We start from the raw sequence: 12773 nt of genomic DNA, 5'->3' as shown, positions 1-12773 counted from the left end.
AGCATCACACACTCTAGATCCAGCTACCTCTGAAAAGCCCCACCTCTGACCACATGAGGCTTCGGAGGACATTTAAACACAAGCCATAACAGCTGGATCAAATGGAATTTCTATTTTTAGCGTTTTGAGGAATTTCTATACTGGTTTCCAAGTGGTTATATTAGTTTACATTCCTTGCAACAATGTAGAATGGTTTCTACCCCTGCCCCACCCACACCCACACCCCCACAGCCTCTCCAACATTTGTTATTGGATTTCATAATGACTGGCATTCTTTCTGGAGTGAGATGGTATCTCAGTGTCACTTTAATTTGTATTCCTCTAACGGCCAGGGATGTTGAATATTTTTTCATGTATTTATTGAGTATTTGTATTTCATCTGGGTAGTGTCTGTTCATTTCAGTTGCCCATTTTTTGATTGATTCTTTTATTTGGAAGAAATCTTTTTTTTTTTTTTTTGAGTTCTTCATGTATTCTAGCTACTGCCTTTGAGTGGGAGGCCGATTTTTCCAGTTCCATCTATTTATATTTTCTTGCTCCTCTGAATTAATTTTGGTTATATTTTCCTAAGGAATTACCTATTTTGTCTAGGTTTTCAGATAAATTAGTATAAAGCTTATGGAATTTATACCTTCTATATGCTGGGTACTTTTAATGACCTCCATATCCATTCTTATGTCATCCTTTTCTTATCAATGTTTATTTGAGATTTCATCACACTTGCCTGAGATCTGTCCATTTTTTTTTTTTTTCAATTAACTCTCCATCTTCTTTAACTGAGTGTTTTGTATTTTTTTTTTCTTTTTGAGACAAGGTCTTGCCATGCAGTTCAGGCTGGCCTTGAGCTCACTTTGTAAACCAGGCTGGTCTTGAACTTGCAACAATCCTCCTGCCTCAGCCTCCCAAGTGCTGGGATCACAGGTGTGTGCCACCATGCCGAGTTCCAAGTGTTCTGTATTTTTTAATGCTCTATCTTAATCCTAGCTTTTACCTTTACCCTTGGTTTTAGATTTCTTAAATTGTATAATGCTTTCACCATCAGTGCTTATGCTTTATGAAGCAGGATAAAATTACACATTTTCTAAGCTTACTATTTTTGGAGATAGAGGCAAATAGACATCTGATGCCTTTGAAGTGTTTGATGCCTTGACAAATTGCTTATGTGGCAAGAAAGGAATGTATAGAAGTAGACCTAGAATACCGTTGCTTATATGTATAAACATTGATGTCCTTCGGTAGTGACTTCCAGGTAGGAAGAGATGATTGTCAAAGTACATTATCAGACTAGACTTGAACTATAACCTATGTACACCTTTTGGGAAATATAAAGTAGCTGTTTTATCTTTTTTTTTTTTGTTTGTTTTTTTTGTTTTTCTCCGGTATCGGGAACCGAACTCACGACGTTGCGCTTGCCAGGCAGGCGCTTTTGCCACTGAGCTAAATCCCCAGCCCCAGCTGTTTTATCTTTATTATTTTCCAGAAAATCAAAAGAAAAATATTTTCTTCTAGCAGAGGGAGACTTTTGAGTGGATTCATTTCTATGCTGAAATATCAAATGCTAAATTGCTTTTAATCTTTTTTTAGCTGCGTGTTGTATCACAAGATGTGAAATTGACCCTTCATGAATTAGATGAACTTTACGTGATCTTTAAGGTACAATTATGTTTTGTAAATGAAAAATTATGCACTTTTAGCAGAATTTTATCACAAGAACTCTTAAATACTTATTTTTTTGCCAGACATGTTTAAAAGAAGGAAATCTTCAATGACTTTTTCTGATTTAATAATTTTTCCTTTTTATTTTTTAATAGAAAGAACTGTTTTTATCTTGTTATTGGTGCTTGAGCTGTCCAGTATTAAAGCATCATGACCCCAGCCTGCCATATCTGGAGCAGTATCAGATTGACTGCCAGCAGTTCAGAGGGCTGTATCACCTGTTGAGTCCCTGGGCTCATTCAGCAAACAAAGACTCTCTAGCTTTGTGGACGTTCAGACTGTTGGATGAAAATTCTGATTGCCTCATAAACTTCAAAGAATTCTCTTCTGCAATTGGTAAACCGATATCCTGTAACTTTTTTAAGCAAAAAAAAGTATCCCTGAAAGTATTTAATACTAATAATCAGTTGAGTCAGATTATATTACCCTGGGTTACATTGTCTCCAGCTTTAATACTTACAAAAGGGTTTTTTTCTGTGTTTATTACTAAATCTAAGTATATTGATTGCATTCTGCCCCAACCCTCTCAGAAAATCAAGCTGTTACATGTGGATGTTCTAATGGTTAACATGAAGGAAGAGAATATCCTGGCTTTTCCACACTTAAGTACATGGATACTACTGACACACTTTCCTCTTCAGTAAAAATCCAACCACGTAGCCTAGAAAAGTGCTCAGTAAACATACTGTACCATCAGATAATCAATGAACCAGGCGTGGTGGCTCATGCCTGCAATCCCACCACTCGGGAGGCTGAGAGTTTGAGATACAGTGAATTGAAGGCCAGCCTGAACTACCTGGCAAGACCGTGACTCAGAACAACCGTTCAGCAGTCAGGATGTTGTACCTGGAAGTGCTGTTCCTTTGCTTTTCCGCATTCCCCGTAACGCTTTCTCATCATGGATTGGCCCTGGAACAGCAGTTCTTCTCTCAAATGAAGTATAAGGCCTCATGCCGAAGCGAAAAGAAATCTGAGGCTGGGGAAACGGAACTAGAGAGTCATGAGAGCATTTTCTTCCTTTCGTAGATTATTTTGCTTTTCACACTGAAAGGGAGCGAATCTGGCTGGTGGGTGGTTGTTTAACTGTTAGCTTCAGTAACAGAAGGTTTCTGAATCCCAGTTCCCAGTTAGTATCTGTATCTTAATTAATCTGTGCTGCTGAAGTTGATTGAATTTGGATACATGACTATTTTCAACTGAATTTTATTGGACAGACATAATGTACAATGGAAGTTTTACCGAGAAGCTTAAACTGCTTTTTAAGCTGCATATTCCTCCAGGTAAGTGTTTATCACTCGTTAATGATATACAGCAGTTGGTTTCATTTTAACAAGTATAACTGTAGGTATAATTCCATTTTATCAAATAATGCAATTATCAGTATGCTATAAGGTCGTTGTTTCCTTAGGGCGGTGGCACTGCGTTCGTCTTGTCACTGTATTTGCTTACGTATAGCGATATGGTGAAATCAGTAGAAGAGATTTCTGTGTAATGGAGAGGTCTGCAAGCTTTCTATTAGTGGGCAATTATTTTACTGATAGTTTGTGTACAAGAATTACATATCATTTGAATGTTGATATGATGTTGAATTTCTGTGCTCACTATTGCAATCAGACTAGAGAGTAACTTTAGATAAACGGCCAAGCTTGTAAAACACTACCATCATTCGGAAGAAGGGGACCAGGGAGGGCTGGTGCTGTCGCTCTGTGGTAGAGCCCCTCGCCTAGTAGTGTGCAAGGCCCTGGGTTCAGTTCCCACCACTGTAAAGCAAAGGAAAGAAAATGAAAGCAGGAAAAAAAAAGTGGGAATATTAAATATTTAGAAAAGGAAGCAAAGTAAAAGCTACCATTGAGCACTTGTTCATCAAGACATTTACTTTACCTGCATTCTTTTAAGCCTTACTAAAGTACCTCGAAGGGTAATATTGTCCTTTCACTTTTAACAAGGAAACTAGCGGTCACAAAGACTAGATTATTTGCTGAAGATCACATAGCTCATAAGTTGCCTAGCTGGGATTCAAGCTGAAGTTTATCTGACTCCAAGGTTCATTTTTCTTTCTTTGCTACCATCCTCCCTCAGAGCTCTTATATTATCTCAGTTCACATATGTTTTCTTCCATTGACCAAAAAAGGCTGCCATTCCCAGATATCCCTACCTTGAGAAAATAGTATCAAGCTTTAAAATGAAAGAATATTGCAAAAAATAACATAATTGAGGTAATTCATAACAGCAAAGAGCACCTCATAATTGTCTAAAGCTATACCTGAGATCACCTTTAAAATCTTACCATTGTACCAGGCATTTTTTTATACTCAAATCACAGATAACCTACTAAAAGCAAAAGACAGAACACCTAATAATTTAATTATAAAAGGAGTTTACATTGTCAGGTTAGGTTGCCACTGTAATGTTCCTTGAGGACACTATAGAGAGATCAAAACTAGGAAAAACTTTATAAGTTTGTTAAATCACAGGGTAGGAAGTAAAACAAAGCATTCACTTCATGTTCTTCAAGTTTTTTAAATGGTTAAGGTTGTATGTTCAGATTTCCAAATGCTAGATTTTCTTGTTACAACTCGTAATGGCGCTCAGGAAGCTACTAGGAAAGCAAGTACGAGAAATACTGGAACTCAAGGTAATCAAGTACCTGTTATTTGCTATACAGTAGGGCAATGTCCCTTTTATATTTCTTCACTTGCGTTTTTATTACAAAACTCGTTTGTGAATTCCTACTCCCAAACTTCCCTGACCATTATGGAGCCCATCTATTTCCCTCACTGTTAGTAAGTGTGATTTGGATTATGTGTTTTCAGCTTATACTGAAGTGAAATCTAAGGACTCTTCAAAAGGAGATGAACTTTCCACGGAAGAATTACTTTATTTCAGTCAGCTCCATGGTAAATATTTGTTTAAAAGTTTAACTTTTTTTCTGAGACAGAGTCTTGCTAAGTTCTCCAAGCTGGCCTCAAATTCTTAGTCTTTAGTTATCCTCCTATATCATCAACTTCCAAAATATCTGGAACTATAGGTACACAGCACTGGGTCTAGCCAGTTTACCTGTCTTGATCCTTAGCTACGTGTAGACATCTTCCTGGTTTAGATGTTCTTGACCCAGCTACCACTAGTAAATCTTGGGTTCTTTATACCTTTTGCTTCTTTTGTACTGCCATAACACTTAGCATAGTTCACAAATTTTTGACTAATTACCAAATTACTAAATACTGGTTAGAGACTTAGATTCATGAAATTTTTTATTGAGAATTACAACAAAATCATATTTTGTTTCGAAATATGTTAAAGAAACTTCTAAACTGTATCAGACCATTTTTATGCCTTGCTAAAGTACAGTGAAGACAACAGAATGTTTGGTGGTTAAATGTCATAGCTATTATTCAAACAGTAGATACTTATTGTGAAACACCAAAGGTGTAAGACACGGGAATGAGTCTGTCTCCCAGACATTACTTGGAAGTGATACGAGCTTATTTGTGCGTCCTTTGCTTTATTTTCATAACATGCAATGTCTTAACAGAGGGATGAACTCTGATTAATGTATATTTGTGGTTTCCACATGCTAAAGTGTTTTTTTGTTGTTATTTTTGGGGATTTTTTTTTCGTTTTTGATTTTTGAAGTAAGGTCTTGCTGTGTAGTTTAGGTGGGCCTTTAACTTACTACATAGTCCAGGCTGGGCTCAAACTCATAGCGATCCTCTTGCGTCAGCCTCCCAAGTGCTGGGATTACAGGCGTGCACCGGCGTGCCCAACAGCATACTAAAGAGTTTGAATGCTGAGTTTAAAGAGACCTTACAAGTCATCTAGTCAAATCCCTTCCTTTTATAGAAAAGGGCACTGAGGCCCGCAGAGAAGGGATTTGTACCGGGTTTCACACTGAGTTATCGCCACGCTCAGGAATTAGAACTCGTTCTTCTGACTTGCTGCATATGTGTTTTTAAAAATTTTTCCTGATAATAAAAGCAGTATAATTTAATTTAAAGAAAGTCAAAAGAAGGAAATATCGCTAAGAAATAAATAATTAATATTTAGTTTACTGCCTTCCAGAATTTTTTTTAAAAATATGGATATTTCCTCAATGTTCTTTTTACTATGAAAGTTCTTTCATATATTGCCTTATAATGACAGGGGGTCAGGTCGAGTAAAACTGGCTTACTGAATCAAAATAATGTGTACTTTTATGTCATCTGAAATATTATTTTTACTTTTAAAAGGTATTTGTTAAATATTTTAAAATATGCAATTACCCTCTTTCCTTCTAGTCTCCAAGGCTACAAATGAGAAAGAATCAAATTCAGGAAAAAACAGCCCTGAAAAAGGTACTATGATCTAGGAATATAATCTCTTTTATTGAATTATTGCTTATATAAATAGGGATAACTACAATGGGGGGAAAGTGGATTTATTCCTTTTAAAGACTATAGATTGAGGGGCTGGGGATTTAGCTCAGCGGCAAAAGCGCCTGCCTGGCAAGCTCAAGGTCGTGAGTTCGGTTCCTGGTACCGGAAAAAAACCAAAAAAAAAAAAAAAAAAAAAGACTATAGATTGATTGATCCTGAGACAATTTTCAATTTCTTTGCTTTATTTTAACAACTTATTCTTTTTTCCCATGATACTTGTCAGAAGTTAGAGAAAATATAATAGCAACTAACCCAGATTAATTTATTTTGATTATTTTAGAAGCATTTATTTTTTAATCACAAAAGTAATAGATAAATCTAACAGAAATTGAGACAGTAAATAGTTCTCATATTCCCACCCACCAATCCTCCCCAGAATTAAAGACTGAAAACATTTTTGACTATATCCTCTCCAGACCTCTTTCTGTATATGCACAAACATATCTAGACATCTCTCTTTTTTTAAAAAACAGTACTTCATAAATACTGTTCTATAATTTGCTAATTTTTGATTTGGTGATGTAGGATGGAAAATTTTTCACATTTATACATTTGAATATACCTTGTGCTTTTTAATAGGTACAGAATATTGTATTATTTGTTTTGATCATAACTTAATTCAATAACTAGCCCAATACTGATAGATGTTTAGGTTGTTTCCCGTTATTTTTATTTCAAGCTATGCTTCAACAAATACTTTTCTGGTTAAAAATTTTAGGATAATTTTACAAACATTTTCTTAGGATGGGATGAATTCATAGAAGTATAAAGTACTGGGCTGGGCTGGGCATGGTGGCACACGCCTGTAATCTCAGCACTCAGGAGGCTGAGGCAGGAAGATCGCTGTGACTTCGAGGCCAGCCTGCACTGTATAGCGAGACCCTGTCTCAAAAAGACAAAAAAAAAAAAAAAAAAACTGGACTGCCTGGTATTCACATCTAATATTTGATAAAGTTAAAAACAATTCATTGCTGAAGAACTATTTAAACATAACCACTTCGACAGTATTTTCACCCAGGTTTCAAGGGCTCTTAAATAATGATTTAAAAGTCACCTTAACATCTTCTTAACTAAACTCTTGAAAGAAAAGATTAAACAGTGTTTTGAGTTTTTGAGAAACAGCTACCATAGACCACTTTGTTATCTGCCTAAGAATGTGATATAGACACTGCTTTCAGTTTGTTAGTGTGTGTGAGAACGACCACAGGAAATGTACGTTGTCGGCTGAGGGCGTACTGTTTTCACCCATGAACCTCCTTTGCCCCTGTCTACTCGTGCTTGCCGTAGTCCCCAACTTTCTCAAAGTGAGGTTTTAGTTTAAACAGAACTAGAGAAAGTATTCTGAGAGCCAGTGGGTGAGATACAAGGTAAATTCAGATCATTTCCTAGATTAAAAAGGATGAAATTTCCTGTCTTGGTGAAACATCTTTCAATCATAATTATTATTCTTGAGATTTCGGGAAAGACGGTGACCTGTTCACTATGAAACTGTTTTGCTCCCCTCATTCAGGCAAAGGAAAAATTGATATTCAAGCATATTTAAGTCAATGGCAAGATGAGCTCCTCAAAAAAGAAGAAAATATTAAGGATTTGCCAAGGATGAATCAGGTATAGTATTTTTAAGAGAAAAGTCTTTTTTTTTTTTTTTTTTGTCTTTTCTTCCGGTACCAGGAATCGAACTCACAACCTTGCACTTGCCAGGCAGGCGCTGTGCCGCTGAGCTAAATCCCCACCCCCAAGAGAAAAGTCTTAAGTGCTTGCATTTTTATGTGACTATGAGTATAACTAACTGTAAAATATTTAAAACCTGTGTATTATCTTTGTTAGTTTCAAGGAAGCATGGAAGAAGAAAAGAAATTTTTAGTGATTTTTTTACTTTAAACACTTAGGTGCATCTAGTGTTTCAGATAGTTCCTGTCCTGTGACATCTGATATACATATACAAATGTATGTAGAACATTTCCAGCATTATTGGAAATGCTCTTTTATCCAGTAAACATTTTTTTAATGCCTATTGGATACCAAGCCCAGTAGTTACTGAGCATAAGAAATTCTTCTTAGTATTTCTCAATGGACTACATAACTTGGCAGTGGATTAAGTATTTTTTTAAATGAGTAAATATGAGGTCTTTGTTCTCAAATTATTATAAATGAACAGTACTATAAACTAAGGAAGAAAGAAAATAAGCATTTATTGCAATGTATTTCTATGAAGTATATCCTTTCTATTTGCTATTTGTTAAGGTAAACTTTTCTGATTGGATGATCGACTTATGTAACTCTTGTGTTGAAAATGCTTTTTTAAACTGGGCGTGGTGGCGCACGCCTGTAGTCCCAGCACTCGGGAGGCTGAAGCAGGAGGATCATTGTGAGTTCGAGAGCAGCCTGGGCTACAAAGGGAGCTCAAGGCCAGCCTAAGCCATAGCGAGACCCTGTCTCAAAAAAGACAAAAAGAAATTGCTTTTTTAAATTGAAAAGTAGTTTCTCAGACTATCTTTGGATTATTGAGGGGTAACTATGAGACCAACTAGTTTCTCTCCACTTTTGCCCCACTCAGGCTTTCGAGAGAAGCATGCCCACATGGGCCTCTTAGAGCTACCTTGCACTGCGAGATAAGTCCCAGAAGTCACTATTCCCTAAATTTGTCATCTTAGCTAAGCAGCTTACCCTAGCCCTTTAAAGAGATCAGATGGAACTTGTTCTAATCCTTCTGTTAAAATGAATTAATGATTTGCATTAGAGAAATACAATACTTTGCCTGATTAAGAGTAAGATGTGTCGGGGCTGGGGATTTAGCTCAGCGGCAAAGCGCCTGCCTGGCAAGCGCAAGGTCGTGAGTTCGGTTCCCGGTACCGGAGAAAAACCAAAAAAAAAAAAAAAAAAGAGTAAGATGTGTCATGTGCATGTGCCAACTCCCCACAAGGCGTGTAATCACTGTGTACCAGAAACATGCCAGTTAAAAGAGCGCCAACTACCACTGAAGTAATATGTCCAGGAATCAGTGTAGATTGATGTGCTGTAGGCGATAATCAAGAGGGCGTAAATGAAATGGTTTTCCACGATTCAGTCGACTTTCTAGAACCAACATTTATTTTGGGATGACTCATCAGTTCATGGGTGGAGGTTATACACTATAAACTCTATAAAGAAGCATGCCCACTTCTAAGTTCTCTTCATATTGGTCAAATGTAATATTAAAAGGTTATATTTCTAACTAGTCCCGATTTCTTCTAGGCACAATTTATTCAGTTTTCAAAGACCCTCTATAATTTATTTCATGAGGACCCTGAAGAAGAAGCATTATATCAAGCCATTGCTGTTGTAACCAGCCTTTTGCTCAGGATGGAAGAAGTCGGAAGGAAACTCCACAGCCCTGCATCGTCAGCCAAAGCAATCGCTGGTACAGTCTGTGCATCTGGAGGACCCAGTGAAAGCAGGGCGGAGAGCCCCTTGGAGAAAGATCCTTCTTCTCTTAGGGAGGAGCCTCAGTGGTCATTTGCGTTTGAACAGATTCTTGCATCTCTGTTGAATGAACCAGCCTTGGTGAGGTTTTTTGAGAAACCCGTAGATCTAAAAGCCAGGCTAGAAAATGCAAAAACCTCTCAGTTAAGATGTAGAACCAAAATGTAAATTTCTTAACAGGAACTGATATCCAAGACAAGTTTACCAAGATTTCTGTAGCCGTCAGGTTTATTCCTGGGAGTAGTGCTCAGGGATATATCGTGTTGACAATGGGCTTAAAGGAAAAAGGAGTAGTATATTCAGAAGCACAATTATTCATTCATTTGTGATGATCTCAAATTATGATATTCTCAAAAGCACTTACAGTCACACCTTGGATTGCAAGTAACTTGATCCTCAAGCGTTCTGCAAGCCACGCAAACATTTCTAAGACATTTTAATTTGATAAATGAGCGATGTCTTGCAAGAAGAGTACTGCAGCACGCTGAACATCACGTGATCGCAGCTGGTTCTTCTCGCTCTCGTTGCTGTGATATACACGTGCTTTGGATTACATGTGAAATGAATTATTCTCACAATCCAAGGTTTTACTGTACTACACATTTCAGAAGATGTACAGTATCAAGGGAGGAAAGGGAGGATGTTCAATAGAACCACCAGAGGGCGCCACCATACCATTTTTAGTAAGTAAATGACTACCGTGTGCTATTTACACTGATTTTGAAAACATGGTTAGTTTATTAGTGACGCTGACATGTCATATTGATAAACCTTGCTTTCCAAATTGCCTCCGTCTTATTAGAATGCTTTAGAAAACTAGGCTTTGAGCGCCGGGAATGTCGCTCAGCAGCGTAGTGCCTGCCTGGCAAGTGCAAGGTCCTGAGTTCAATTCCTGGTACCATTAAAAAAAAAGAAAAGAAAACTAGGCTCTTAGCTCTGTACCCTTATGCAAGAGATTACCGTTCAGGCCCCTCATTTTCAGATTATCTAACTGACATATTGTTAACGTTTTAAATTTAATTTTCTACTAATAGATGATTTGTTGGTAACTTGTGCGTTCTGTCCACCTGAAGAGTTCAGAAGCTGCTGATTCATGCTGCTATCTCTCTTACTGTTCAGAACAAATCAAGGACACTAAACACTAGACCGATAGAAAAGGAAAAGATACTGGACTTGAATTTAAACTGGGTAAGGCTAGCCTTTTGGCGGGGGTTAAGAAACAGTTCAGTTGGGGCTGGGGATTTAGCTCAGCGGCAAAAGCGGCTGCCTGGCAAGCGCAAGGTCGTGAGTTCGGTTCCTGGTACCAGAGAAAAACAAAAAACAGCAAAAAAAAAGAAACAGTTCAGTTAACTTTACAGGTCTCTCGTTAAACTGAGAAATTGCTAGAAATTCTTCAGACACTACTGTTTGTTGTATTTGTCACAGTATGTTGCAGTTTGTCTCAGTAGTTTTAGATTTTAGATTTTCTGAGTCATGGTTTCATTTACATTGTACAGTAAGCATAAATAGTGACATTGAAACTGAGTTGTTATATTAGTCTGGCTGGCACACACAGTACACTTACATGTGATGCGTGCCGATGTAATGTGTGGAATTGCCAGCATCTCCCTAAAACATTTCTGACTTTCTAACTTAGGTATGTAATTTTATGTACTTTATGCTGCTTATATTTCGGTCACACCATGACAGTCCATTTAGAGACATCATGGACTTTGTTGGCACTTTTTAAGAAATGAAACAAGTAAACTGTGTTTGCCCACTCTTCTGTCCTATTTCTGACAAGAGCAGTTTTATAGTTGAATTGGGAAAGGGGGTAGAAATCATCCATTGGAATTTCTTTGTTCACAGAAGACTTTGGCTTTAAGTCCTTTGACTTTTCCAGATGTGCAACAATAAAAGGGCAGACCTCCTTCTGAGGGACCCCAGAAGTCGTCTTCTCTGAGCAGGAGTTGGTACAGTGAGCCTTAGGCAAGAAGCTTCCGTGAGCAAAGCCTAACACAGAGATGCTTGTCATCGCACAATATGTTACTTTCAGAGAAGTTAAAGAATTTTCAGATTAAGCCTTTGAAAATTGATGAATTGGGTTTGGTGAAACCCTATACTAGTAGTGTCTTCAAGATAATTTGATCACTTTGTCCTTTCAAGGACATTATCACTTGAAGAGATAGTTGGTAAGTATCCATACCCTTAGTTGGAAATGATTTGTTGAAGTACATCCAGATTTTAGAGGCTTCATTAATAGTTTGTATTAAAACTGTCACACATTTGCTATTAGCAATGATTGTTAAATAATGCTACAATAGTTCTAGAAAGACATAAAGTCAGTGCAAATACACAAAGATATTATTGTACATACTTTGTTGAATATTTTGTCAGATGAATTTACAAAGAGTACTTTTTAAGAGCATATGTTATTAATATTTGACATTATTTTAGAGTCAAAGTGATGAGGATTACTGAGTATTTATTTTAACCTAGATTAATTAAAATTGAATACTTAAAAAGATTTTTGAGCTGCAAATAAATTATAAAGGCAAGTTAAAAAGAAAAATTTGCCGAGCGTGGTGGTACACATCTGTCATCCCAGCACTCGGGAGGCTGAGGCAGGAGGATCATGGTGAGTTCGAGACCAGCCTGGTCTACAAAGTGAGCTCAAGGTCAGCCTGAACTGCAGAGGGAGAGCCTGTCTCAAAAAGACAAAAAAAAAAATTTAAGAAAATAAATAAATAAAAAGAAAAATTTATTTTCTGAGTCTTCAGGAGAAGCAAGCTGAATATATAGTTTTATAGCTGTTACCTTGTTAAGCAAATGAATTGTTCTAAATATTAAAAATCTTATGTAGTTGTGTCATACTGAACCAGTGCATTATACCTTATATGTTAAATGTAATACAGTGGTTTTACTTCTCTTTATAAGAATAAATATCACAAATCTCTGATATTAAACATGAAAATGGTTTGCTTAAAGTGATTCATATTACTTACTATGATGTGTTTTTATTTATACTTCACTGAGATCCCACTTCAGGATTTTCCTTCTGTTTCAGCTAGCGTTCAGTTGCAGAGAACAGAATTTACACTTAAGTATATTAGGTAGGAAAAGGTTTATACAGGGTACTGAATGCATAATTATCAGGACTATCTGAATTGAGTTTTCAAGAACACATCCCAGCCAGGCAGGGTG

The 12773-nt window shown here is 36.9% G+C and overlaps 1 protein-coding gene across 2 annotated transcripts in view; it reads left to right on the top strand.

The window, feature by feature from the left end:
* The window catches only part of Tbc1d8b (TBC1 domain family, member 8B (with GRAM domain)), an 82565-nt gene extending 70418 nt beyond the window's left edge, over window positions 1-12147 (top strand). For both annotated transcript variants that reach the window (XM_013504550.1, XM_005404711.2), the window contains 7 exons: window positions 1585-1653; window positions 1812-2052; window positions 2931-2996; window positions 4530-4613; window positions 5991-6047; window positions 7639-7736; window positions 9363-12147. In XM_013504550.1, the coding sequence (XP_013360004.1) occupies window positions 1585-1653; window positions 1812-2052; window positions 2931-2996; window positions 4530-4613; window positions 5991-6047; window positions 7639-7736; window positions 9363-9758 (1011 nt within the window). In that variant the 3' untranslated portion in view covers window positions 9759-12147. The remainder of the gene's footprint in view (window positions 1-1584; window positions 1654-1811; window positions 2053-2930; window positions 2997-4529; window positions 4614-5990; window positions 6048-7638; window positions 7737-9362) is intronic.
* Window positions 12148-12773: the final 626 nt, after the last annotated feature.

This window comes from Chinchilla lanigera, unplaced genomic scaffold, assembly GCF_000276665.1.
Source record: "Chinchilla lanigera isolate Chin_1 unplaced genomic scaffold, ChiLan1.0 scaffold00089, whole genome shotgun sequence".
Taxonomy (NCBI): Eukaryota; Metazoa; Chordata; class Mammalia; order Rodentia; family Chinchillidae; genus Chinchilla; species Chinchilla lanigera.
This window is presented reverse-complemented; position numbering and strand designations above follow the sequence as displayed.